This window comes from Crinia signifera, chromosome 9 (assembly GCF_055691185.1).
Source record: "Crinia signifera chromosome 9, ASM5569118v1, whole genome shotgun sequence".
Classification (NCBI taxonomy): domain Eukaryota; kingdom Metazoa; phylum Chordata; class Amphibia; order Anura; family Myobatrachidae; genus Crinia; species Crinia signifera.
The window spans coordinates 84,169,248-84,196,154 of record NC_139225.1 but is presented as its reverse complement, the minus strand read 5'-3'; the positions used below and the strand labels follow the sequence as shown (position 1 = coordinate 84,196,154).

At 40.2% G+C, this 26,907-nt stretch overlaps 1 protein-coding gene across 2 annotated transcripts in view; it reads left to right on the top strand.

Moving 5' to 3' along the window:
- THOC2 (THO complex subunit 2) overlaps positions 1–14,748 on the top strand; it is a 133,177-nt gene extending 118,429 nt beyond the window's left edge. For both annotated transcript variants that reach the window (XM_083159319.1, XM_083159320.1), the window contains exons 36-39: positions 738–889; positions 3,986–4,062; positions 9,193–9,240; positions 14,278–14,748. In XM_083159319.1, coding sequence (XP_083015445.1) covers positions 738–889; positions 3,986–4,062; positions 9,193–9,220 — 257 coding nt within the window. In that variant the 3' untranslated portion in view covers positions 9,221–9,240; positions 14,278–14,748. The remainder of the gene's footprint in view (positions 1–737; positions 890–3,985; positions 4,063–9,192; positions 9,241–14,277) is intronic.
- Positions 14,749–26,907: the final 12,159 nt, after the last annotated feature.

Genomic DNA, 26,907 nt, shown 5'->3' with positions numbered 1-26,907 from the left:
AATATTTTGTTTTGTGTTGTCTTTGTAATACCTGTTGTTATGAAGTTTTTTTTTTTTCCTCCTCTTTGCGTTCCTCTTTCCTCTCCCCTCCCCTCCCTTCCCCTAACAAGTCACCCTAATTGAGTTCTCAGTTGTGCAATACATGCCATTCATTTGATCCTTTCTCACACAAAGATTTGTGTGAGGGAATTAGACTGGCTATTTGTGTAGATCAGAGATTCTCAAACTGTGAGTCCAGATCATCTCAGCATGGGGTCGCGACTCCATATTGTTGAATGTCAGACTAATGACGGATCTCTCAACCAGTGATTCAAGGAGTCTGAAATTGTTTGTATGTTACTACAGTCTCCTGACATCACTGGCTGAGAGAACAGAGGAGTCAACAGGCTGCTCCGCCCCCACTCCAGTACGTTTATTTGCGTGGCCAGTTGTAATCATTGGATGGTCGGCGACCATCGAATCATTGCGGCCCCACAGGCAAGGCTGCAAATGGATTTTTCTGCTAAACACCCATTCGCATGCCTGTGGGTAAAATCGGGGTGGCACTTTGATGAGGCAGGCGGGCAGTGTTTAGTTGACTCGCAAAGCTGCCAAATTCGCCGCTTTGTGAGTGAACCAGAATGACCCCAAATTGTGAGGAGCTTAGGTGATACGTTTTTTGTATTTAACAGCACAGAATTTCTGTACTAAATCCCACAGAATATAATAGTTTAATATCTATATAACAAATGTTTTAGGTGTGTCCTCAAAACACAGTAAAAGTAAGAGTCCATCGGATTCCCCACACTCAAATGAGAAAGACCGAAACAAATCAAAGTCTTCAAATAAAGAAAAAGGGGAGCTTGTGAAATCGGAGAAGATGGAGAAGAGCTCTTCCAGCAGCAAGAAGGTAAAGAGCTTTTATTTTTTTTGAGTCCCTTTATGACCAGATGTGGTTCACACCATTGGCTTTGCTAGTTAAGGACAAAATGGGGATGTTCCTATTATCATGTTCACCCTAATATTGCATGCATAGCCATAGGGCAGCTTAGTTGTCTTCTCTTCTTCCAGTTATCTCAGGTATTAGTTGGCACTACCAAGTGAGAAGGTGGAGACTTCCGCATTCTGCTTTTGCCTTATGGTGATCACTGAACACCAAACTTAGGGGAAGATTTATCAACAAACGATCAGGGGAATATGCGCTATCCCCGTGCCTTATGGCAGGGGGTACCGCTTCCCCTGATCTATGACACCCGCTGAGCGGGTGTCTTACGTGCAGCGCTGTGGGGCAGGAGGCATAGCGCAGCGCCGCTATAATAAATCTACCCCTTAATCACCTCCCTTTCTGGCATTAGCCACAAATACAGAAACAAAGTTTGAAATGAAGAGCCAGATGTTGTGAGGGCAGACTACACTAACGCTGAATGTGGGAGGTAGCCCAATGTGACTGGTGTGGGGAGAGGGGTTTGGATCGTTTGGTCTACAGTATATTGGTCGACAAGCATTAGGTTGACACCATTAGGTCGACATAGGGAAATGTTACATGGGTTTAGGTCGACACAATCATTAGGTCGGCTCTAATAAAAAAAAAAAGGTGAAAAATACCATGTCGACCTTTTGACTGTCGACCTAGTGCTTGTGTCAACCTAATGACCTGTTGACCTATCCCCATGTCGACCCAATGCTTGTCAACCAACATACTGTAGACCAAATGACTGTATCCCGGGGAGATGTGATGAAAGCAGTTCCTTGAGGAAATATATTCTAATTTATATGATAGTAGGACGCAGTATGTTTATTCTGAGCCTGTTACGTGATACCTGAACGCAGATGTTATACGGCTGCTGGGAGGATTATGCATTGCAAATACTGTATTTTATACAATAAAAGGATCAGGGACACTAATTGCTACTAACACATGAGGACCCCGAATTCTATTGAGGTGTATTAAGTACTTTTTAGGTGCTAGCTCCTAAGTGACTGATTAATATACCCAATTGAGATCATATATTTCTTAAACTTTTTAATTTTATTTTATTATATATATTTTTGTTTATTAAATTGTTTTAATAAATTGGTAATTTGATTTCATAAACAATCCCACTATATACTCATTTCAATTTAGCGCTGCTTCAATTTCTTGTTTTTATTTGTTTACGCCTTTAGGTGTTTGATTATAACCCCACCCTAAGCAGCTGCCTTTCTAGGCTTGGTGGCATCTCATACGAAGTGCCCAATTTCACCTCTTTTACCTTGGTAAAGAATTTTCTTTCTTTGAAAAATGATATCATCTGATGGGCTGGTAGTCTCTTAACACCTATGAATTTGCCCATTAAATTAACCATAAATAATTTTAATTAGTCACGGACCACCAATCCACGGCACACAGTTTTGAAACCACTGCTTTAGTGCTATCCCCAAGATAATATTTATTTATTTATCTCTTAACAGTTTTTTATATAGCGCAGCATATTCCGTTGCTCTTTACAAAGGAGACAGTGATACAACAAACAGGGTATTTACAGACAGTCAAAATGTAGGAGGGCATACAATGGTATGCAAAGATTCTAAAATAGGGTAAAATACTTTGGCCCTAAGAATTTCAGATATGGGAAGCTTACTACTTCTTTACTTACTTCTCACTACTAATTGTAATGTAGTTCATATTGTGCGTATGAATCGCTTCACAGAGCATATTTGTCATCGGTCCTGGCCACAGAGGAGCTTACCTTGTCTATGCCCTACCACATGAACATACCTGCATAGTAGGGTTCATTTTCTATCAGAAATCAATAAAACCAATCAGAATGTCTTACAAAAACAGGTGATCACCAACTCCTGCGCCTCTGGGCTACAGCCGAGATAATCAACAAGGGATAGCTCCACTTATATACCATAAACAAATAGGGAAAATCCCTTGTGGTGTCTAATTAACCAGCCGTGCACACTAGTCTTACACACCCCGATAAAGGACCTAAGGGTCGGAAATGCGTTGGTGAAGTAAGAGGGGGACTCTGGATTGCACTTGCCTCTGATCATTCCATTCTTGGCACATGGTGAGCTGGTTCTGCAAAATCAGGAGTGTAGAGCAACTTACCTGCTTGTTATATCCAGATATGCACCCTGATGAGAGTTTTATTTTGTATTTTATTTAAATAAATCTGTCTATGGAGAAATATGACCTTCGGTGTTTGAAAAATGTCTCCTTGAACCACAAAGAAACCTTTTGACCTGGGTCACTGTGCGGTGTGAAAGTGCCTTCAGAAAAATCCAGGGTCCAGCAACCCGGCAATCCGATCCAGGTAAAAAGAAGTGCTTTACGCGGGTCGCAATCGGGTTGCTGGGCAGTGTGACCGGGTAACCCGGGTCGAGTGACCCCAGTCCCGTCCACTTCTATGGAGGAGGCAGCAGTGTTACCAGTGCCCACCGGTGTCCTAATCCCGGGTGATACCTGGCATTTGTGGTTTGAAAGCAGCATTATTTACTAAATACAGTTAGCGGCATGTAGTGGTACTTTAGTTGTGCAAGTTATGAAGCGATTTTGTTCTGCTCTTCTAGTGCGGACATCCTCACAACAGGATTTCCGCTCTTCTGTTTGGATAGAACTATCATTTAATGAGATGTAATGTTGTCTATTTGTTTTCAGCCGGTTAGTTGTGCTTGCTTTATAAGCAGTAAGTGTCAAAGCATTAAATATTAAAGCCAAACAAAATGAACACGCAAATTCACTGGATTAGTTAACCAAATATCATTTGAATAAACACAAAAAAAAAAAAAAACGAAGGGAATTCAATTTATGTATAGGAGTTTTTCCTATAGAGCTTTCCTAAAACATAATTTCTGTGCAAACACGCACAATGAATGATGTGCCTTATTCTAGCATTAAAGGCAAGAACTTACTCTAGTTCATTTTTAAAATGTAATGGTTTTGTTTCATTGCAAAGCACTGATTAGCAAACTTTCCAGAACAATTTAAGGAAAATGTCTTCTGTTTCTTTTCTAAAAGGAATCCAGACACGACAAGGAAAAATCTGAGAAGAAGGAGAAACGAGAGAGTGCAGGAGGAAAGGAGGAGAAAAAGCAATATCCTTTTATTTGACTGACACGGAGCATTGTTAGGCTCACACATTGATGCATTGCTGCATTTACTATCAGAATACCGAATTGTTACTGTGGATGTGGAAATGGATCATTCCCTCTAAAGTAAAGCCAAGTTGGGTCAGATTATGCAGTGTGTGTGTTCTACAATCCACTGAACACTGAACCATTATTCTGTTTGTTCTAATGTTCTCTGCAAATTCATTGCCAGGACATTGCTCAATCCTTTCCCAGGAAAAGAAATGTACATGTCAAATGATTTTCTTTCTAACCCTGAGGAAGTGTGTGGCAATTCCAATCATGCGTGCAAAGCAGAAACAAAAATCAATTATACCTATTATTTTCTGCTGTGTTTGCACCACTACAAACGATGATAGATAAAACAGGCGCGAATGGACAGATGCTTTATGTATCAGGATGCCACTGTCATTCAGTAATTTATATCATTGTATTTGACATAACATAAGCTATATATCATGTGAAAGAGTGGTGTTCCTTTTACTTATTGCTTGACTGTAAACGTTGCCATTAAATAATCTGTACTTTTAATGACTTTCATCAGGATTCTCCTTTTTATCCTTTATTGCTCAGGGCATGGTTCCCAAACTGTCTTCAATCACAACACCCTTGAGTTTCAGAATTTTTTACACGGCAATCTTTGTTCACAGATTTTCTATTGGGATAAGCTGAAAATGTGTTAAATATAAATATATATAAAGAGGGACAGAGATCCAGAGTGCACTGCAAATACAGATTAAGGACAGACCAATAGAAATATGGTGGAAGACACAAGTAGAGGCAGCACAGTCCCAAAGAGACAAATATGGGGATAATGGGCTGAGTTATGTTTGCCAGGATGAGGTGTAGTATCCCCCAAGCCACAACCCGTACCTACAAAATACTTGCACAGAAAATGTGATTTTGTGGTGTTCCTTCAAATGTCCTAGGTAGGTGTAACTGAATCCTGCTTCGGTACCACTGGTCGAAAACTCCATTGAATGTTTTTGTTCTCCTCTTTGAGAAAATTCAGTTAGCATAACCGATTGCCCATGGTGTGCAGCTATGGCTTTACTATGGAGATACAGGCCGCACCCAGGTTTCACATGTTAAGAGTTCACAACAAAATACCCGCTCCTTCTCAGTATCTGGAGTCAGCTGCTGCACTTTAACATTACGTGCAGCACCCGGCTCCTGTCAATGTTAAGGTCCATACACAGTGGGCGATTTCTCCCAGCGTGTATGGACAGCGAGGATAGTTTTCATCACTGGGGGGAAAGCCCCTCGGTGCATCCACACTGAGCAGCTTTCCCACTACCCGGCGTTGTCAGTGGGGGGCTGGACGGCTTTGCATATCGGAGCACTATGCAAAGCCGTCCTCAAAGCCGCTCATCTGCTGGTATTTCCGCTGGCTTCCTGGCGATGATGTAGGGCATACACACTGGTCAGCTTTGAGCTAGAAGCCGCTCAAACATACTGTTTTGAGTGACTTTCAGCTCAAAGTTGCCCAGCGTGTATGGGCCTTAAGAACCGGCTCTGCAAACAGTCAGTCTCTGGGGACAGTCCATGATCCCTGGAGTGATGAAAACGGGGTTCAAACTGAGGCCACGCCCTACTTACAGCAAAAACCTCACCCTTTTTTAATCTGCATACATGCGTTATTTCATCTGCATGGGGTTTCACAAAGCATAGTGTACTATGTTATCTCCCAAGATGGGGAGAATTTGTAGCTCACTGCTTGCGTTTTGGTAGTAACACGTTTCCACTAGGACACATGCTTATCTTTTTTTTTTTTCTGTACAAGTTTTTGGTCTTTTCTTTTCACATCCTATTAATCAGCAGTCTTCACGTGCATCCAGGACCCGTATTGTCATTTTTGGGCATACAGATGCCCAGCATTAACAGAACTGCATGGATTTGTTGGCTTTCTCAAACTAGGCTTCCTGCACTGCATGGCATCTTGAGACTAGATGTATGAGGATGCATCTCTACTAGCACCTTATACGCATACTAATTAACACACAGACCAGCACCAGGTGACAAAAAATGGATCCTAAGTACAGTACCTAGTACACTATACATGACTTATGTATACAAGAAGCTTTCAGACTGATGTGAGCAACTTCTGTTGGGGGGTGTGGCCTAATGGGACTAAGGTTATGCCCGAGGGGTCTCAATCAGACTGTTTACTTTGGACATGGAGAATGTCATCTCCAAGCACTGATTAAGACACTGCGTCTGTGTGCAGTGTAAATTTTGAATATTCCGGGCAGTCGCTTCAGTGGATAAGGGGACAAATAAGCCAGATCTCATTGTGGATTTCACGCCGAAGGAAATAATACTGAGGCTAAGCAAACTCAAAACAAATAAATCACCAGGGCCAGATGGGATTCATCCGAGGGTATTAATGGATGAACTAGCTACCCCCCTACATTATATCTTTAGCAAGTCACTATCGTCAGGGATAGTACCAAAAGATTGGAGAATAGCAGAGGTAGTGCCAATATTCAAAAAAGGAAGATCCCGCTAATTACAGACCTGTTAGTTTAACATCAATTGTGGGTAAACTATTTGGATTTTTAAGGGATGGTATCCAGGAATATTTAGATCATCACCATCTACTCAGTACTAACCAACATGGGTTCGTGAAAAATCGTTCATGCAAAACTAATCTACTAGGGTTCTATGAAGAGGTTAACAAAAACCTCGATAATGGAAATGCTGTACATGTGATTTTCCTAGATTTCACTAAAGCATTTGATACTGTCCCACACAAGAGATTGATTAATAAAATGGAGAACCTAGGATTGGGTAAAAATATCTGAAGATGTGTAGGGATTTGGCTATGTAATAGAGAACAAAGAGTGGTTGTGAATGGTGCCGTATCAGATATGATACCGGTACTAAGTGGAGTGCCCCAGGGTTCGGTTTTGGGGCCCATTTTGCTTAACATTTTTATTAACGATATTGGGATAGGGTTTCTCAGCAATGTATCCATATTTGCTGACGATACAAAACTTAGCAAAGTCATCAAATCATCAGAAGATGTCACCATGGTTCAAAATGATCTTTCAATTCTAGATGAGTGGGCAAAAAAATGGAAGATGAGGTTCAATGTAGATAAATGTAAGGTTATGCACCTTGGGAGACACAACCAGTGTGCAAGTTACAACCTTAGCGGAGAGGAACTGGGTAATTCCATACTTGAAAAGGATCTAGGAGTCCAAATAGACAGCAAACGGGGATGTAGTGCCCATTGTAATGTAGCTACAAAAAAGGCCAACAAAATTCTGGCATGTATTAAGAGGGGAATGGAAACTAGGGACTCAAGGGTAATTATGCCACTGTATAAAGCATTGGTGAGACCTCACCTCAAGTACGGAGTGCAGTTCTGGGCCCCACACTATAAAAAGGACATCATAGAATTAGAAAAAGTCCAAAGGCGAGCAACAAAGCTTATTAGGGGAATGGAGAATTTAAGCTACGGGGAGAGATTAAGCAATTTGGGACTATTTACATTAGAAAAGAGACGTTTAAGGGGGGACATGCTCAACATGTACAAGTATATCAAGGGCCAATATAAGGAACTGTCACACACCCTCTTTTCTACTAGAAAGGAATCTAGGACACGAGGGCATGAGTATAGATTAGAAGAAAAAAGATTTCATTCAGCTAGTAGAAAGAATTTCTTTACGGTCAGAACAGTCAAACTCTGGAACTCTCTTCCCAGAGAGGTTGTAACGGCTGGCTCATTAAATGCGTTCAAGGCAAAGTTGGACAAACATTTACTGGAGAAAAACATCCATGGGTACAAATAAGAAATATAATTTGTCTGTAAAATACCAGAACCTACCAAATCAGCAATGGATATCTATACCAGGTTGAACTAGATGGACGCAAGTCTTTTTTCAGCCTTACCTACTATGTAACTATGTTCTGACCTGGCCCATCTATTCTGCCCTAAACAGATGTGAACTACCAATTTGTTTTGGGAGCCAATTAGTCTCCAGTATATTTGTGAATTGTGGGAGGACCCGGAATGCCTGGAGGAAACACACGCATTGCTGAATATAAATATGCGCAGAGACCGTATTTTTCCATACATGGACATTTATGTCTGTTTTGCCCTGTAGTGCACCAAGCATTGTTGGAGAAGAATCCATGTGAAATGAAGAGCCATGTAATACTGTTTACAATAACAATAAAACTAATAGATCTTGAAGCTAGTGCAAGTGCTTCCCAAACTTCTTGGAATCATGGTGCCTAATGCTGCTTTCACATCGCAAATTGAAGGTTCGCAGAGGGACTTTGTAACGGGTCAGTCCTGGTGTGAACCTTCATTTTGGGATGTTCACATCCCCACTACGAACCAGCGATAATGCCGGTTCGCGGACGTCATCAGGGGGCACGGCAGGGAGTCGGCACATCATCAGGGGAGGAGGCAGTGCTTAGAGCTGGAGCTACTCCAAGTGCTGCCTCCTCCATAGTGTGAACGGGAAACGGGTCGGTCGACCCATTTAACCCTTTCACACCGCCAAGCAACACAGTAACGAACCGGTAAGGACTCTGCTTTTTTACCAGTTCGTTTTGCCATGTTGCTACCCTTTTTCTGGACACGTTAATCCCTTTCACATCGCACTAATTTCCGGGTCAAAGCGGCTTGTACCCGGTAATTAGTTACAATGTGAAAGGGGTATTAGAGTATCAGAACTTTTTTCACGGCACCCTTAAGCCATACATTTCTTGATTTGTGTTTTTCAGTAATCCTTAGGTTAGTTTATGTTGTAAGGGATTTACTTCTGTTTGTCCATATATTTTGCCATTCAAACCCATCGGCACAAGTTCTGCCTATTCCATTAACCATAAATACTTTGGATTGATCCTGGACTACCAAACCAGTGAACCCCTGCAAGTGTCCTAATGCACCCCAGGGTGCCTCTGCACACAGTTTGGGAACCACTGAGCTAGTGCAATGGGGTTCCTATTGCAGATAATAACATAAGTTGAGATTTCATCGCGCTTACTCTTTCCTCCCCAAAATCTGTAATGTACGCACAAAATCTATATGTATTCAAAGTATATGTAAAATACCAATTTAATTTCCTTAATGACGTTTACTCATAAATCCTCAGACAAGCACAGATAATGAATTCTGTTGATATCAAGGTAAGACCTTTTTTCCGTTTTGCTCCTTTCAATGTAATAACTTACATACAGTATTACATTTAGATTTTAGGCCATAACTAATGCTTATTGTTCTAGGTGCATTTGTTTTCTAGTTATTATAATGCTATATGTTCGTCCTATCCTTGATATGTATGAGATTGGAGTGAGGAGTGACTTGATCAAGCTAATACATGGTACACATTTCAGACATTTTCTATTTGATCTGACTAGATCGCTTAGAAAATTATCCTACACCGCTAAAGCAGGGCTTTTAAGATCCTGCATGCAGGATACTGTAAATCTAGTCAGATCGCCAGGCAGGGTTAGTGTTCTCACTGGAGAACCGTGGCCCTGACAGATCACTTAGCACACAACACTGACACATCGCTGTGCAGCACTGTGTCTGAGCGATCTAGCATTGCTCAGATCGCTCAGCACAGTTGTTTTGTCCCTCCATTCATATTCAGAAATACATCGGGTTGCTTCTGCTACTTTCTTCTCTCTAATATAAGGAATGAAAACCTTTTTTATATCCTTGTGCCTTGTAGATTAAATAATGGCACATAACTGATCTATGCAGTTCCTGGTTTCCTGCTGCGTATAGTTATCCTTGAGCAAGTTGCCGCATCTCTTGTACACGGAGTTAGCAACCTGTACTATGTTGGTTTCTCTGTCGATAACTCATTGTTTCTTGGGCTTTTTTGTCTTCAGAGATACTCCAGAAGGCCTTGAAGTCCTACCTTTTTAGCAATAATAGATCCATCCAACAAATGTAATCTGCAATCTATGAACTCCAATTTTATCTGTACCAATTAATTTTGACCAAACTTGAACCCTGATGCTGTTTATAAAACACTGTATTCCTTGATAGTATAATTAGTTTGCCGAGATCTCTCTTAAATAGCTGCGGGTTAGAAATCTGTGTATCACCCCCCCTATGGGGCCTAAGCCTAGTATAGCAGAAAGCCTTGCTGGCATCAACTAGCAATGTTCCCAAATGCTAGCTGGGGTATTTCTGTGCGGCGTTCACAAGAGCATGCCTGGCGTTATTCCACGAAACATTAAAGCTGTGTTATAATCAACCAACTTTTGGCTATCTTTAATATTTAATCACATATTAAATTTTCTGCAAATGCAACTATTGAAACCTTGTTTTTGGTGTTGCACATCAATGGGTTTTACTAGTATGTGTCTGGAAACCTTTAGTTTAAATATTTATACGTTGCACCTGCTCATCGATGTCTGTAGGCAACAGTTCATATAATATTATTGCTACAAGGGCCTGATGCACATCATTAAGTTGTGTTTCCTCACTGGACATGCTGTAGTTATGTACTGAAGCTGCTAGCTACTAATATAATTTGTAAGGAAACTGATGTCAAGATCATAATTTGCAACACTTAAAACAAGCTCTATATTATCACATAGAAAGTAGAGATGTGCGGCGGCCACTTTTTCGGGTTTTGGTTTTGGATCTGGATCTCCCTTCGTGTTTTGGATCTGGATTGGTTTTGGCAAAACCACCCTTGCGGGTTTTGGTTTTGGATCTGGATTTATTTTGAAAAATGCTAAAAATTGCTAAAATAATAGTTTTCGGGCCTGTTTTTGCCCCTAAAGTGTTATAAAGCTCAATAACATTAGTTTCCACTCATTTCTAGACAATTTTGATCACTTCACAGCTCACAAAATCGTTTTCATATACTGTAGTAGGGCCATAAGGTTATCCCGAGGTAGCTGGATGACTAAGCTAGGCGACAGCAGTGGGCATCACATACATGTGGACCTTACACTTGTGGACCTTGTCACACTGGACACAGGATATATGTCGTCACAGTGGACACAGGATATATGTCGTCACAGTGGACACAGGATATATGTCGTCACACTGGACAATGGATATAGGTCACGCTGGACACAGGATATATGCCGGCACACATTACATGTCACACTGGACACAGGATATATGTTGTGAGTGACTTGTGACACTGGACAATGGATAAGATATAGGCCGTCACACTGGAAACAGCCCCTTGTATTAATGCTGCCCCTGTACATAGTGTACTACTCAGCAGCACTGCAGCCCCTGTGTGTGAGCACTGCAGCACTGAGTTAGTTAGTTAAATCACAAAAAAACACAGGGTTCAGGGCTAAATAAAATAAATCACAACACAGGGCTTAGGGCTAAATAAATCACATCAGGGCACGGGCCACAGGACAGCCCCTGGACAGTGGACACTGCAGCCCCTGCGTGTGAGCACTGCAGCACCTAGTTAGTTAAATCACACTACAGGGCTCAGGCCACAAGTCTACAACACAGGGCAGTGAGGGCAGGTCACAGAGCACAGCACGGACCACATGGCACGGAGCACAGGGCAGTGAGGGCAGGTCACGGAGCACAGCACAGCATGGAGCACATGGCACGGAGCACAGCACAGGGCAGTGAGGGCACAGGTCAGGTCACGGAGCACATGGCACAGAGCACAGCACGGAGCACACGGAGCTTCCCAACCACCCTCTTCCCTCTCCAAGATTGGAGTGAAGATGGCGGGCGCGCGTGCGTCTTTTATAAGATCCCGCTCCCGCGAGAATCCGACAGCGCGATGATGACGTTCGGCCTCGTTATTGGCCCGGAATTCAGGCGGGAACACCCGAGCCGGCTCGGATCGGGCCCGGATCCCCGATATTCGGATCTCGGGGATCCGGACCCGCTCATCTCTAATAGAAAGGGACTCCAAACACATTCCTGGGGACACCTACGTTTATGACAAACTCAGATGAAAAAGTTAAACCCATCCTGACTGCGGACAATCTGTTAAGAAATCCAACAGCCAGTTACACATGGGAGCATTGTAAACAATCTCCCTAAGCTTTGTAATCAAAACACCACAGTCATGATGGTGTTAAAAGCAGAGCTATAGCCTACAAATAACAATCTAACATAGGAGTCTCTCTTCTCCAGATGAAGAACAGATAGAGCAGCATCTTCAGTGGATCTTTTTGACCTATATGCGAATTGATAATGGTCAAACCCCACCGAGATGACACCCTTAAGATGATCTAAGACCACTCTCTCAAAACAGTTCATAATCAGTGAAGTAAGAGTAATCGGATGGTAATCGTTTAACCCAGATACTTCTGCGGATTTAGGGATTGGGACAATTGTAGTAACTTTAAAACATTGTGGAACAACACAATAAACTAATGATAAATTTTAAAGTCCTTGTAAAAATTCCTGCCAATTGGTCAGCACAGATACTTAAGACCCTACCTGGAATACCTTCTGGACCGGGGGCTTTCCTGACATTATTTTGCCGTAGGCACAACCGGACTGATAATTCCAGCGGGGAATCTGCCTGCTCACAAAATTTAACTGCCGGAATCAGTTTTACATCGGGGCCTCCCACTTCTCTTTTTACTCTGGTTAGAGCCTGTTTGTACAGTTCTCAGAAGGAAGTAGTACACACCGTTGTAGGAAAGAACAAGAATAGGCTGTCCAGTTTCACATGAGTTCTCTTTTTCTGCCCATTTTGAGAGTATAATCTAACCCCAAGGATGCTCAGTTTTATAGCTTTTCTAACGAACAAACCCGTTTTCAACTGTGCTAATAGAATTGCACAATGGTTTTCTAATCATCCATTAGTCTTCTAATGGATTTGCAAACGCAATGTACCATTAGAACACTGGAGTGATGGTTGCTGGTAATGGGTCTCTATATACCTATGTAGCTATTCCTTTAAAACACAGATTTCTGCAGCTAGTATAGTCATTTAACACTTTAACAATGTATTTCTGATTAATTTAATGTTCTCTTAATTGGAAGGAAAAAAACGCTCTTTTCTTTCAAAAATAAGGACATTTCTAAGAGACCCCAAACTTTTGAATGGTAGCTATCATATTAGTGTAAGACTCCAGGTATGCTTTATTGTCTAAAGCTCACAGAAACTTTGCTTTTAAGGTTAAGACAGTTACCAACACTGTTGTAAAGCACCTAGAAAACCTACTCTGTTGTAAAGCACCTAGAAAAACGATGGTCATAACTTGTAAGGAATAAGTTAATAAGGCCCTTATTCTGTTTCACTTGTAAAGGCAAATTCCTTCTCAAATGAACAAAACCATGTGCACTGTATGTGTGGCAGATGTAACTTGTGCAGAGAGAATTCGATTTGGGTGAGTTATTTTATTTCTGTGCAGAGAAAATACTGACTGCTTTATTTTTACACTGCAATATAGATCTCACTTTGAAGTAAAACCCCATCCAAATCTAATTCTCTCTCTGTACATCTGCCCCACCTGCAGTGCACATGGTTTTGTCCATTTCAGAAAAATTTGCCTTTGCGAGTGAACCAGAATAAGGGCCAAGGTGCATGCGAAAACATCATAAAAAGACTCATTCAAAATTAATCTAATACGCAAAAAGCACTAATCCACTGCACTCACCATTCCTAGATTTAGGGTGCGAAATTTTGTGAACACGTTGTTTAAATAGAAATATCAGGGGCACTGCACTCACTAAATTAACTAACAGTAATAAACAGTGAAGATATAGTTCATGTATTGATAATAAATAAAAATATATATATATATATATATAGTGAAGGTTTCAAAGGCGGCACTCTGAAGACTTGTATCAAATAAGCAAAATAATGCAGACGACTGCAGACTGGAGTCGTCTGCATTATTTTGCTTATTTGATACAAGTCTTCAGAGTACACATATACACACACACACACACACACCATATTTGCCGACGACCCCCCAACATTTCCACTCAAAATATAGAGTTTGTTATATAAGTGCACCCGGCGTATAAGACGACCCTCCCGCTTGGAGGCATGTTTTTCAGGGGAAAAAAGTAGTCTTATACGCCAGCAAATACAGAAAATATATATTATTATTATTATTAATATATTAATAATACTATATATATAGTATAATTAATACTAATTATATATATATGAATATGACACACGTATGTTGTGGATTGAACAAGTATTTATTTTTGGTCATTGACTTTACAAAATATATTTCTTTTCACAGAGTATGCTTTGAATACATGGGATCCAGCTGTGATGTCTAATATGGAGGGTGACGAGCTGTGACCAGATGTGTATTTTCCACAATATTGATTGCACATATATCTGTTAATGAAGAGAGGGCCCACTTGCATCTTCTTAAATTATTCATTTATTTGCATTCTTGACTTTTTTTTTTTTTCTACCCACCAGTATGGTCAGATTGTGCATTACTGTATTTTAAGTGTTACTGGTTTTTCTTATGCATTTATTTTCACTACATGGTTGAAAGTGTTTACTTATTCCATAATTTTAAGCACAATGTGCTGTAAATCGATTATTGCCACTGTGCAAATGAGGCTCCATTTTGTGTGTACAAAGTGTCATTAGGTTGTTAGAATACTGCCTAAGACTTAGCAATTATTTGCAATATAAAATGCATCCTTTTTAAATGTTGCAACCAGAAATAAACAGTTATTCAACTTTTTTGAACTTACCTCATTAAAACTCTGTTTTATTTATTGCTTGGCCTTGTAAGTAAGACATTTGGGAGCACAGTTTTCATGCTATTGAAATGGGAATTGTTTGTATATTGTGTAGGACATAAAATATCTGTTGAAGAACAAAGGATCAGAAATAGTACACATTTTGTTTCCTGAATGTCCCTAACCACAATTCTGTTTTGTCATAATGTTTTTAAATTAGGGAGAATGCAATTCTTCCCAGAGAAATTAAGGTTCAATTATACAATCACAGAAGCTTTGTATTGCCGAACTTTAGTCTGAAAGTTTCAAAGACTTTTTTAAAGAAATTTTTAACTGCAAATTCTACCAGTGTACGCTTTTTTTTTTTTTTCTAAATAAACAATAGTTTTCTGAATGGGTCGTAAATCATTGTGTGTTGTGCCTTATTGCATATTAATCGGTTTTCCTGGCTAAATAACTTATGAATGCGCGCAGCTGGAGGAGATTGCAGACGCTGGACGTCTTGGCATAGCTATTAGTTTTGTTTTCATTAGGGTTCCTTCTTGAGGGGACATTAAATGCTATGCTCATTTTGGATAAAATATGTTCTAAATATATCTCCGTTCCTTATTGGAAGAATACATGTATCATTGACCTTATATGGGCAGCGATCCTAAACCTATTATGTGAGGATGCAGGTTTGGACTTTGGAGTCATACAGCCAAAAATATGGACTATTTTGCCTTACTGACCATTAAGAAAACTTTAATCCCAAACTATAAAAGGTAAACTCGGGGGATGCAAATCTGTGTTAACTAGTAGTAGCGCCTACATTAGTACATGTTAGTAATGTATTCTGTTGTATTTATTTCCTGAAATTGATGTTTGTTTATTAAATTATACTGGGCAATTTTGCATATAACAAAGTATTTTTAATTTTGTATTAACCCTTTGAATGCCAATTGAATTTGTCAAAATTCGTGTCAAAATTTCCAAGCAAACATTTTTTATTCATCATAATGAGCAGTAATATTTACCTTTTTTTTTTTTCTTACACCTTTTTATTTGAATTTATATAACAAATGTGAGGGACATTGGCATTTTTTCACATATCTCTCACAGATGTTGGCACTCAAAGGGTTAAAAGCACTATGGTTATAGTGTAACATCTATAGAAGTAAAATAAAAGATTTAGGGGGAGATTCAATCGCCGTCGAGCATCTCCCGTGGGGGAGATGCTCGACGGGCCCTATTCAATGCTGTCTTCCCCGACAGCATTGAACAGGGTTTCCTGTCAGAACGAGCCCAACATCTCTAGCTGTCGGGCTCGTTCTGCCGAGAACAGCCGGGAAGTGACGAGCTGCCGGCTGCAGCTCGTCACTTCCCGGCCGCAACTCGCGGCCACGCCCCCTTCTCGCCGCTCGGCGGCCGGGACATTGAATCCCGACTGCCGAGCTCCAGGCGAGCTCACCGAGAACGGGACAGGGGCACGGCTGTCGCGCTAGCTCGACAGCCGTGCCCCTGACATTGAATACCCCCCTAAGAATGGCTTAATAAAGTTTTAAATTAACAGTGTCCTGATAAGGGATACTCAACCTGTATATATGGGATCGAACAGAAAGAGCTTAACCTTGGAAGCTTACAAAAGGCACTCATAATGTCAATTATGTAAAACCAGGAAGTTAATTTAAAAAAAGGTTTAGAACATTTGAAGATAGATTAGAGCTTCACAAGTGTTTATGCAGCATGTGTAATTGTATGCAGGTATTATATGCTGCTTTCCCACTGCCAAGCCGTTTAAATAACCGGTATTTTTAAACTGTATTTAAAGCGGTATTAGCTTTCACATTGCAGTAGACTGCCGTTTCAAATACCGTTTAAGTACCATTCACATCACATTGAAACCGTTTAATCCCCTCGTTTCCCCTGGTACCTGTCCTGCCCCCCCCGTACCTGCCAGCTGGTACCCTCGCTCCCCCTCCCCCCCTGCTCTGGTACCTCCCTCCTGCCCTGCTACCTTGCTCCCCCCCCCCCTGCCTCCCCTGGTACCTGGCAGCAATCCAGCGGGGCAGTGCAGTAGGCAGCGGCATGCCAGGGCTCCTAGTCGGCAGGTCCCTCACTGATGCCGGAGCATGATTCAAGAGGAGGCTGCAGCTGGTGCACAGACTGCGGGGGGCACTGGGGATCCGGGCAGGTCCGTGCTCAGGAGGAGGAAGGTCCATTAGGAGATTGTCAATTAATCGGCGGGGGTCCCAGCCGCGAATGGGAAATAACGGGCCCGAAAATTACATATGCACATATCTAATGAGCCGCTAATTACATATGCACATATCTAATGAACGGCTCCGCTATTTCCTATTCGCGGCAGGGACCCCTGACGATGAAATTACAATCTCCTAATGGACCTTCCTCCTCCTGAGCACTGACCGCGCTTCCCGGATCCCCAGTACCCCCGCTGTCTGTGAACCAGCTGCAGCCTCCTCCTGCATGATGCTTTCATGCATCAGTCTGGTACCTGCCGACTAGGAGTCCTGGAATGCCCGTAGCCTACCATGCTGCCCAGATGCAAGGTACACGCTGCGTGGGGGGAGGGGGGGGGGCAGGAACCAGGGGAGGGGGAAGACTAGTGTGGGATCTTAAATACCGTTTCAGAGCCATTCTCACAAAAAACAGCTTTGAAACATTTAGGACTCTGCTTTGGAAACGGGTTGAAATACCGGTTAACTTTAACCGGTAAATCAACTCTGGCGCTTTCCCACTGCAGCCTTAAACGTTTAGAAAGGGGAAAAAAACAACAATTTACCGTTTAAGACCTGCAGTAGGAAAGGGGCATTAGGTGAAGATGTCCACATGTATACACTAGTACAGAGTTCTGCTTGTATTTGTTGTTTATATTTGCATATGGGGAACAGGTCATAAAAATGTTTCTATATTCGTTATGTCTGGTACTAATATAATTTAATAATGGGAAAAAATTAATTCTTAAAGATTAAATAATATTGAATGTTAAATAACAGGATGCCTCATGGAAGGAGTGCCAGGAAAGTTTTATGAAGCAGGTGGGATATATTTACCGCCTAAATAAGTGTACTCTGAGAAAGGGGCCCCCACAAATAGTGGGCAGTAAACCAGGAAAGAATGGTTTCCCTAAAACTAATTTTTCTTTAATATTTATAGAACGCATACATTTTTTTGCAGTGTTTTACAGACAATATTTTCCCATTCACATCTGCTCCTGCACAAGTGGTGCTTACAATCTATATTCCCTACAACATTTAGATGCACACGCTGGGGTTGATTTGAGATAATTAGCCTAACTGTATGTTTGTGGAATGTGGAGGGAAACCAGTGTAAGCATATACAATCTTCGCTGTTAGAGCCATTGTGTGAATTGTGTCCAAGACATTAATGCTGTGAGGCAGTAATGCTAACCATTACACACACTTTGCTGCACAGCTAGTGAAAAAAGGAGTGAAAAAAAGGTGTTTTTTCATAAGGTGCTCAGTAGTTTTGAGGCAAGAGGATGAGAAGGTAAGTTTTTTTTAGAGAGGCAGCGTCCAAAAAAATCTTTAGGAAAGGTGAGGGGAGTGCTTGTTTAAAGAATGATGAAAATGTGGGTGAAGTGGGGGGCATGTTGAACGGGAATGGGGCTTTGAGTTCACATTGTGTGAGATAGACAATTGCAGATACATTTAGGGTAATACCGCTTTCACACTGCCAAAGGTTTAAAAAAAACGGTATTTTGAAACAGTATTTAAAATGGGTCTGAGCCTTCACATTGCAGTAGATTACCATTTTAAATACCGTTTAAGTACCATTCACATCAGTCAACCCGTTTAATCCCCTGAACACATTTCAAGGCAGAATGCAGGGGACAGCCTATCACAGATCTGTAATCTGTTGTTTTTGCTAAATACCGTTTCAGAGCCATTCTCACTTCATAAAAAACGGTTCTGAAACCTGTAGGACTCAGCTTTTTAAACGTTTTGAAATACCGGTTATCTATAACCGGTAAATTAACTCTGGTGCTTTCCCACTGCAGCCTTAAATGTTTTGAAATGTGAAAAAACTGTAATATACCGTTTAACAAGTGCGGTGTGAAAGGAGTATAAATGTCATATCTGAGAAGTTGCAGGCAGCTCCTTCCTATCTGAGGAGTGGAAATTGGTAAAAGGAAGCAGAAGGAATAGATGAGATTAAATAAATGTGTGGGTATACTTTGTTGAGACCTAGGGATGAATGTGGGGTGAATGTTGAAAAAGTGATGAATAAATTCTATATTAGACAGGCTCATTTCCTGAGGTGATGGTATTTATAATTGCTAATAAAGACCAAAAACTTTACAGTTACTATTTAACACTGAAGCCCTCCTAACATTGTCTGTCTAAAGTCAGATTTTGACAGTTCAGATAAAAGCTGGGTACAAATTTGTCCAATTCCCATCCAACCTCAGACATCTGGTTGGTCAAACATGGGTACATTTTAGACACTCATATAATATCCTGGTTTCATACAATATTGGTTGTCTGGTTTTGGTCTACTGATGTTTACAGGTTAAAAAATTTTTTTGACAAGTCACGAATAACCAGACCAATTTCTCCCATTTTAAACATGTAGATTACAGCTGGTGTGCCAAAAATTGGTTGTGTGTACACAGTGACAGTCAGTTCAGCAAATGCAGTTTAGATATCTACAGCAAATTTGACAAGTGTGTACGCATATATTGCATATAGACTAAGACCAGGATTGTATAACCAGTTTGATCTCTGGAATATTGGGCTATTGTGTACCTAGCTTAAGACACATGGTTAATGACATTAAAGTTGAGAACATGCTGAACAATTTGTCATGTAATATTAGAAGTTTTTAGCAATCTACATGGCCATTATATAGAGTGTACGGATCGAACAATGCGATTTGTGATGTGATGCACATTGGGAACTGTGTACGCAGGACCACACAATATATTGTAAAAAGTCTGGGATTGTATGGTTGTGAGTGAATTTGTTTAATTGTTCAAGTGTACAGCTTTACAGTTTGGTTAAGTAGTTCCAGCAGTTTACAGACCACAACATCAATCACAGCTGAGATCAATTGGTCATGCAACTTAACAGGTGCCAATGGGAATGACAGCTCAGTGATTTAAGCTGCCGAGTATAGTTTGTAGTGCACTGATGTCAGCACCAGCAGTGTTTTGTTGTTGGTTTCCAAAATGTCCTATTTTCTACAGTTCGGGCCATTTATATTGGAACCGTGACACAAGTTCTTGTTATTTTAGCAAAACATTCAAGTTTGTTATACAATGGATTTAGTTTTGAAGTGCACACTATATACATTTTCATTTCAGGGTATTCATATTTAAATTAGGAAGGGTTTAGGGACTGACTGTTTAATATGAAGCCCCATTTTTTTCCCCAAGGGACCAAAAGTAATTGTACTGGTAATTAAACATATTTCATGGACCGTTGTGGGCTCCTTTTGTTATTTATGAATTAATAGGCTAAAGGTCTAGAGTTGATTCCAAGTGTGGCATTTGCATTTGGAAGCTGTTGCTGTGAACTCACACCTAAAGAGTTGTGTCCAATTTGGTAGGAACAAAAATCTGATAAAGTACAGTATGGAAGCAAACAACAACCGATTATTTCCAAATGCTAGAAAATGGGCAAAAATGGTTTGGCTCAATTTATTAAATATTTAACAAATTTTAACAATCATGGTCTGTTTTTCTTTTGTTTGAGATGGTCTATTGTAGTTTGCTTCCCATTTATAACCAGATAAGTCTTTAAGTGTGTACCCAGTTTTAGAATGCAAAAAAAAAAAAGAGAGAGCTAGTATGAACATTATGAATGGCCAAATTGATAGTGTTGTACATTATACTATACTCTTTGTATAGCAACATAAAGAGGCCAATGATGGGTAAAAAAAATAGATAATTGGAATGGCTTATGATCAGACACATACCACATCATCTACAAAATACAGTGGAGGCAGTGTGATTGCACCCACCCGCAGCCTAACCCAAACCTCTCATGCCACAATCTAACCCTATCTCACCCCTCCCGTGTCTTTATTCTTCCCTCCCAGAGTCTAATGCTGCTATTCGCTAGCAGTTCTAAAAGAACATCAATAGTGATCTTACTCAGATTTGCAGTCCCAGGAGGAGTTGCAAGGACATAGAAACTGCATACAAGATGCATTACATGGCCATGCCATGCCTGGGAAATGGTTGTGACACCCGTTGTTTTCCTGAGTGTTGACCTCCTCTGTCAGTCAGAGGTGTTTGCATTTTTGAGATGCAATGGCAGGATTCTTTCTACACATAGTCGTTATATTTGAGAAACTGTATGCAATCAGTAGAGAGGTAGGCCTAGGATTCAAATAGCAGTCTTCTGACTGCCGGCATACTGATTATCTGGATGCCAACTATATCCCTATTGGAGGATTATCTGATTTTATAAAAAAAATAATAATAACAATACATTAAAACACTATCTTACTCTTTAAATATATGAGATGGGGGGGGGGGGGGGGGCAAACTGAAATTTTATCTAGGGGCAGCCATAAAACTTCCTGGTGCCCTTGATTATTTCTTCTGTTGTTCTGTTGTTTTTCTTTTATTGAATGGTGTTGCTGTCAATGAAGCGGTTTCTTTTATTGGTTATTGTGGCTATCCATCATTCCCAACCTAGTTCTGAGGAGTTTTAGGACATGTCCAGGATATAAAATAATTCTGCCAATGAGAGATATCCTGTTCAATGTCACAGAAAAGGTGTGGATAGGTGCCTTATGTAAACTATCTTTCTTCCCCATCTGAACCCTCTGGCACTTTCTCTTCATTTGAGCTCGCAACTGAAAAGGAAGTTTCCACACTCTTCTTATCCTCTTACTCTACTACCTCTCCTCTGCATCCTATACCTGCACAAGTCATTAAAACTCTATCTCCTGTGCTTATCCCTACCTTAACTAAAAGCTGCAATCTCTCTCTTGCTACTGGTCATTTCCTTCTTTGCTCAATCATGCAGTTATTACTCCCATTCTGAAAAAAACACAATTCTGACCCTAACTCTAACTATTGTCCTATCTCTCAGATCCCATGCCTCTCCAAGCTACTGGAGAGACTTGTCTACTTTCGCCTTACACACTTTCTTAACTCTCACACCCTATTAGACCCGTTTCAGTCAGGCTTTCGCTCCCAACACTCCCATTGAGACATCACTGACTAAAGTGGTGAATGATCTGGTTGCTGCCAAGTCTAAAGGCCATTACTCACTAATTATTCTTCTAGATCTTTCTCATGCGTTTGACATGGTTGTTCATACTCTTCACATACAAACACTGCACTCCCTATGTCTTAATGATACAGCCCTTTTCTGGTTCTCATCTTACCTATCTGATCACTCTTTCAGTGTTCGCTTCTCTGTCTCTATCTCCTCTTCACTACCTCTGTCAGTTGGAGTTCCACAAGGCTCAGTCTTAGGTTTTCTGCTTTTCTCAATCTATACATCCTCTCTGGCAAACTCATCAGCTCTTTCGCATTTCAGTATCATTTATATGTGGATGATACTCAAATAAATCTATCAACCTCAGAGTTGTCACCAGTGGTTTTGGGCCGAGTTTCTGAATACCTCTCTGCCATCTCATCTTGGATGTCTTCTCGCCACCTCAAACTCAATATTTCAAAAACGGAATTACTTATATTCCCACCTGCCAAGAACAGTTACCATCCTGATACCTCCATCACTGTTGACATACAAAACACAGAAAAGACGATGGCCCTTTAATGGCGCTCTTATCACCTGATGTCCAAAGTGTAAGATAACTTCCTCCTTGTTGGAGTCTTTCTCTACGTCGTTCTCTCCTTGTTTCACAATGGTAATTCATAACAAGAGAGGAAAATAAAAATATGTATATAGTATAGTATGAACGCAGCTAAAGCCATCATCCCGGTTCACTGGAAGTCTAGCTCTCCCCCAACCATAGTGGACTGGTTTAAGGGTCTCGAGTTCTATATGACCATGGATGACCTATTTCAACCTGGCCCATCTAACTATAAGGTTTTCCAGACTATCTAAATCACATTAGGACATAAATATAACTTCATAGCTGAATCGCCAACAAGCCATCACACCTCCAGGCCACACTCTTCTCCTCCCCCCCTCTTCCGCCCCTTTTCCCTATCTTTACCTTTCCATTTCTCTCCTTGTGGTACATATCCAGAATTGTATTGCGATCTGCCCTGGAATTTTTGTTGTTGCAACTCCAGCACAAATATGCTTTCTTTAATTACATATCATTGTTACTATGTTTAACCTGAAATCGATTATTATGCAAGCCTAAAATCCTATGCAGAATTTGTATCAATAAGATTATACACATTTGCTAATATGTAACCATTGTACCTTTTTGTTTATTACTTTCAATAAAAAACTTTAATGCAAAAAATGATTGGATAAACATTTATTCATTTATTGGTTAAAAGCATCCATGGGTGTGAATAAGTAACATAATCTGTCTTTAAAATATCAGAACATACTATACAACAAGGGATAAACTATTATAAACATAGGCTGAACTAGATGGACACAAGTCTTTATTCAGCCTCACCTACTATGTAACATTGATGACTAAATCGATGGTTAGAACATTGATGACTGGATTTATGGTTAGACAATTGATGACTGGATCGAAGATTAGAACATCGATGACTGGCTCAATGGTTAGAACATCGATGACTGGAGGGATGGTTAGAACATTGTCAGGAATGATGGCTGGAACATCAAACGTGGAACAATGGTCAGAAAATCAACAGGAACGATGGCTGGAACATTGAATGCAGAATGATGGTTGAACCACCAAGAGCTAGGCACGGAACTGCTGAGGGTAAGTATCCTTTATCCTACTTACTGTAGCATTCAGTAAAGAGTTGGACATTAGAAGACACAGAGGTGCACTATTCTATTAAGGGCAAACAAAAGGGATTTACCCTGATTTTTTGTCCCAAGTTTTTTTCTTGGTCACCTCAATTACAGAGCAACAGCCCCCCCCCCCCCCCCCCCCAAAAAAAAAAACACTTTTGGGTGAAAACACACAATATTCACAATTGTGACCATGACAACGGCTCAGTTTTCAGGGATTTTTTTCTCCTGCCAAAGTCAGTAACTTTGCAGTAGGACAAGATCATAAAGCATATTAACGAACCACTCTAAGACATCATGACATAATTTTAACTAGATCGGAGCTTCTTCATAGGTTTCATTATTTTCACCTAAAAAGTGAAACTTTAGGTCTCTTGCCAGAACAGAAGATGTTGACTCAGATGAAAATGCTTTTGCACATTTCTTATTCAGGTCAAGTCTCAACTTTTCCATACTAGCCGATTTTGAATATCTCAATTTCAATTTTTTTCACTCCGCCTTATCCTATTGCATCCAAGAGCTCTAAACAAGGTCCGAAGGTCCAAAAGAAGGTAGTAGATGGGGCTAAAAAAATGTTGGATCAATTTCACATAAAAAAGCTAAAGACGTATGTATATAAAAGGTATTAAAATTATTAATAGACACACTCAGAGGATATCATAAACTCAGTCCACAATTGGTGTATAGAGCACAGTTTGGTACAATTGCAACACTCAGGATGGTAATTTCACCATTGGAATCCACAACCTGGCATCGTTAGTTGGTCAACGCTGGAGGTAGATGCCAGATAGCAGCATACAGCCTCACTAATGTGTGGGTAGATGGATCCAGTCTGGGTTAATAGAAGGAGTAGTAATCAAAATAGGCAATGGGTTGGGGAGTAAATTTCCCGAAGGAGATGTAAATCAGAATTGACTCAAAGTGAATTGTTGAAGGAATCCATAACCTGGCTGGAATAGTTGGTCACTGCTGGAAGTATATTGGAAGTAGCAGCATGTAGCCTCACCAGTGTGCGGGTAGATCGATCTAGCCTAGGGCAGGTGTAGTCCCAAAAGGCATTGAGTTAGGGTGTAAGTTTCCCGTAGAGAAGGTCCAAACTAGTTCAAAGTAAACAGTGGTAAGCAGTCCTCTGGTGTGTCCAAAATGAGTGCACTGATGCGTTTAATGGTATATTAGACAACTTTATCAAAGGTATTCAGGAGCATGGGGTGGTTATGGCAGTTTGTTGGAATTTATGGTTCAGGCATTATAGAGTGGCTAAAGTAGTCTTAGTAGTGAAAACAACCAGTTGGTTCCTGAAATGCCGATATGGCCTTGCCAGCGTGTATGGCACCCACCTAGTTGCCTTTTTCGTAGAAACACTGATTCTTAAAAAAAAATTTGCACAAGAATTGCATAATGACCAGGTTAATGATGAGGTTAGCTCTATGTAGATTGTATCAGTAGGGGTATTGTCAAATTTGGATACAATATATTCTATTCTTATAGTACTGTGCAACTCCTATGTGTACTAGTTTGTGAAGAGATTCCAGCTGCTGAACCTGTTTAATGAGGGTTTGTAAGAGTTGTTCAGGTTCTTTGTTCCTGTGTGAAATATAATTTATAACGTGACCTGGAAAATAGAATTATTAACTTCCCACACTGGTTTGAGAACAGCCTTTGGAATGTTGAGAGAGTAGTACTTTAGTTTCTCCATAATCTTCAATTGAAATTGAGGTATTTATAGGAGGTGTTTGTTAACACACCAGGAGACAAGGGCACCCAAGTGATCAAAAGTGAAGGTGACAGTAGATTGGTCAGAGTTGGGGATAATCGCAGTTACTGTAGTTAAATGATTTGAGGTTGATGATCCCCAAACACCTAGGGAAATCATAGGAATAGCATGTCTGCTCAGTTGTTAGGCCACCCACTTTACAATTTTTATTCTTAAATTAATATGCAGCTAGTCCACTGCAGTAATTTACAAGCAATTAGTGGGGCGTTCATATATTTTAATTAATCCTATTAGAAGATTACATTTTATTAAAACAGGTGCTTAGATCTCTCTGGTGTTCTCTGTCCACCATTTAATATTCTTCATGTTACCTTCCCTTTTCTATATTCCTGCTACCCTTGTTATCCCTATCCCTCCCCCATCCCTTTTCCGTATGTGCTCTCCCTTCTTGGATGTATGTGTAGTGTTCATTGTTCAGTGTCACGATGTGAACAGGGTAATGGAGGCAATCAGAAAACCACAGAATGAATAAAATCAATAATGGAAGAAGAAGGAATCTCTGTAGTCCTCTTAGGGCCTGATTCAGAGAAGTATACATAGCCGATGTTCCATGCAGACTGCAAATGAGCTACATTCACATTATGCATGTGCCAAAGATCCTCTACAAACCTGCATTCAATGAGGATTACATTGCAAAGCTATTGACAGGAAGGAACAGTTTGGGGGTGTTAACATGGTGATAGTGGTGGGTGGGTGTAAAACTCAGGTGTGTCCTGGCTGTTTATGTGCATGTATCTGAAATCGGCTGTACAAAAACATGGCACTTGTGTGACTTTTGTCGGGTCCAGTCTGTATAGCAGTAGCCATACCCTTAAGCCCAATTATCTTCTATATATGCTGATCTTCTATATAGGCTGTGAATGCTTGGTGTGTATTTATGGGTGATGGCTTCATGTGCCTAAATCAGCTACCAATAAAATTGCCTTTCATGAGTAAAAATTTTTTAATACCAATATGAAATTGAATTATACGAAGTTAAATTATGTACAATTTAAGTAAGAAAAAAAAAACACATTAAAAATGACTTTTGATAATGAAACTTCCGTAGTTGTAAATGTTGATAAAATTCCTTTTGTTTTTACAGCAGAAAACATCAAAAGAATTGAAAAACAGAACGGGATTGAATTGTATTAAATGCTTCTCCTGTCAAGAAAACTCTTTGAAAAACGACTTTCATTATAAACACAAATACTCTAACAGCTTGAATGTATTTAATTTTAAAGTTACTTTATCTAAACTTTTAAAATTCTGTATAAAACCCACATTTTACACTTCTTATAAATTATTTTAACCATTTTGCTGCTGCCCAGGCTGACGCTTTTTGGGCTAATCATATTTTATTTTCCAACATCAATATTATTTAAGCAGTACCCACACATAGTATACCTTGTTTTGTTCAGAATTCCATAGAATAGCATGAACTGGCTTACTTATCCTCACATGGCAAAGACAATTTACTCAAAATAAAAATATATATATATTTTTTTTAGGTACTTGTTTCC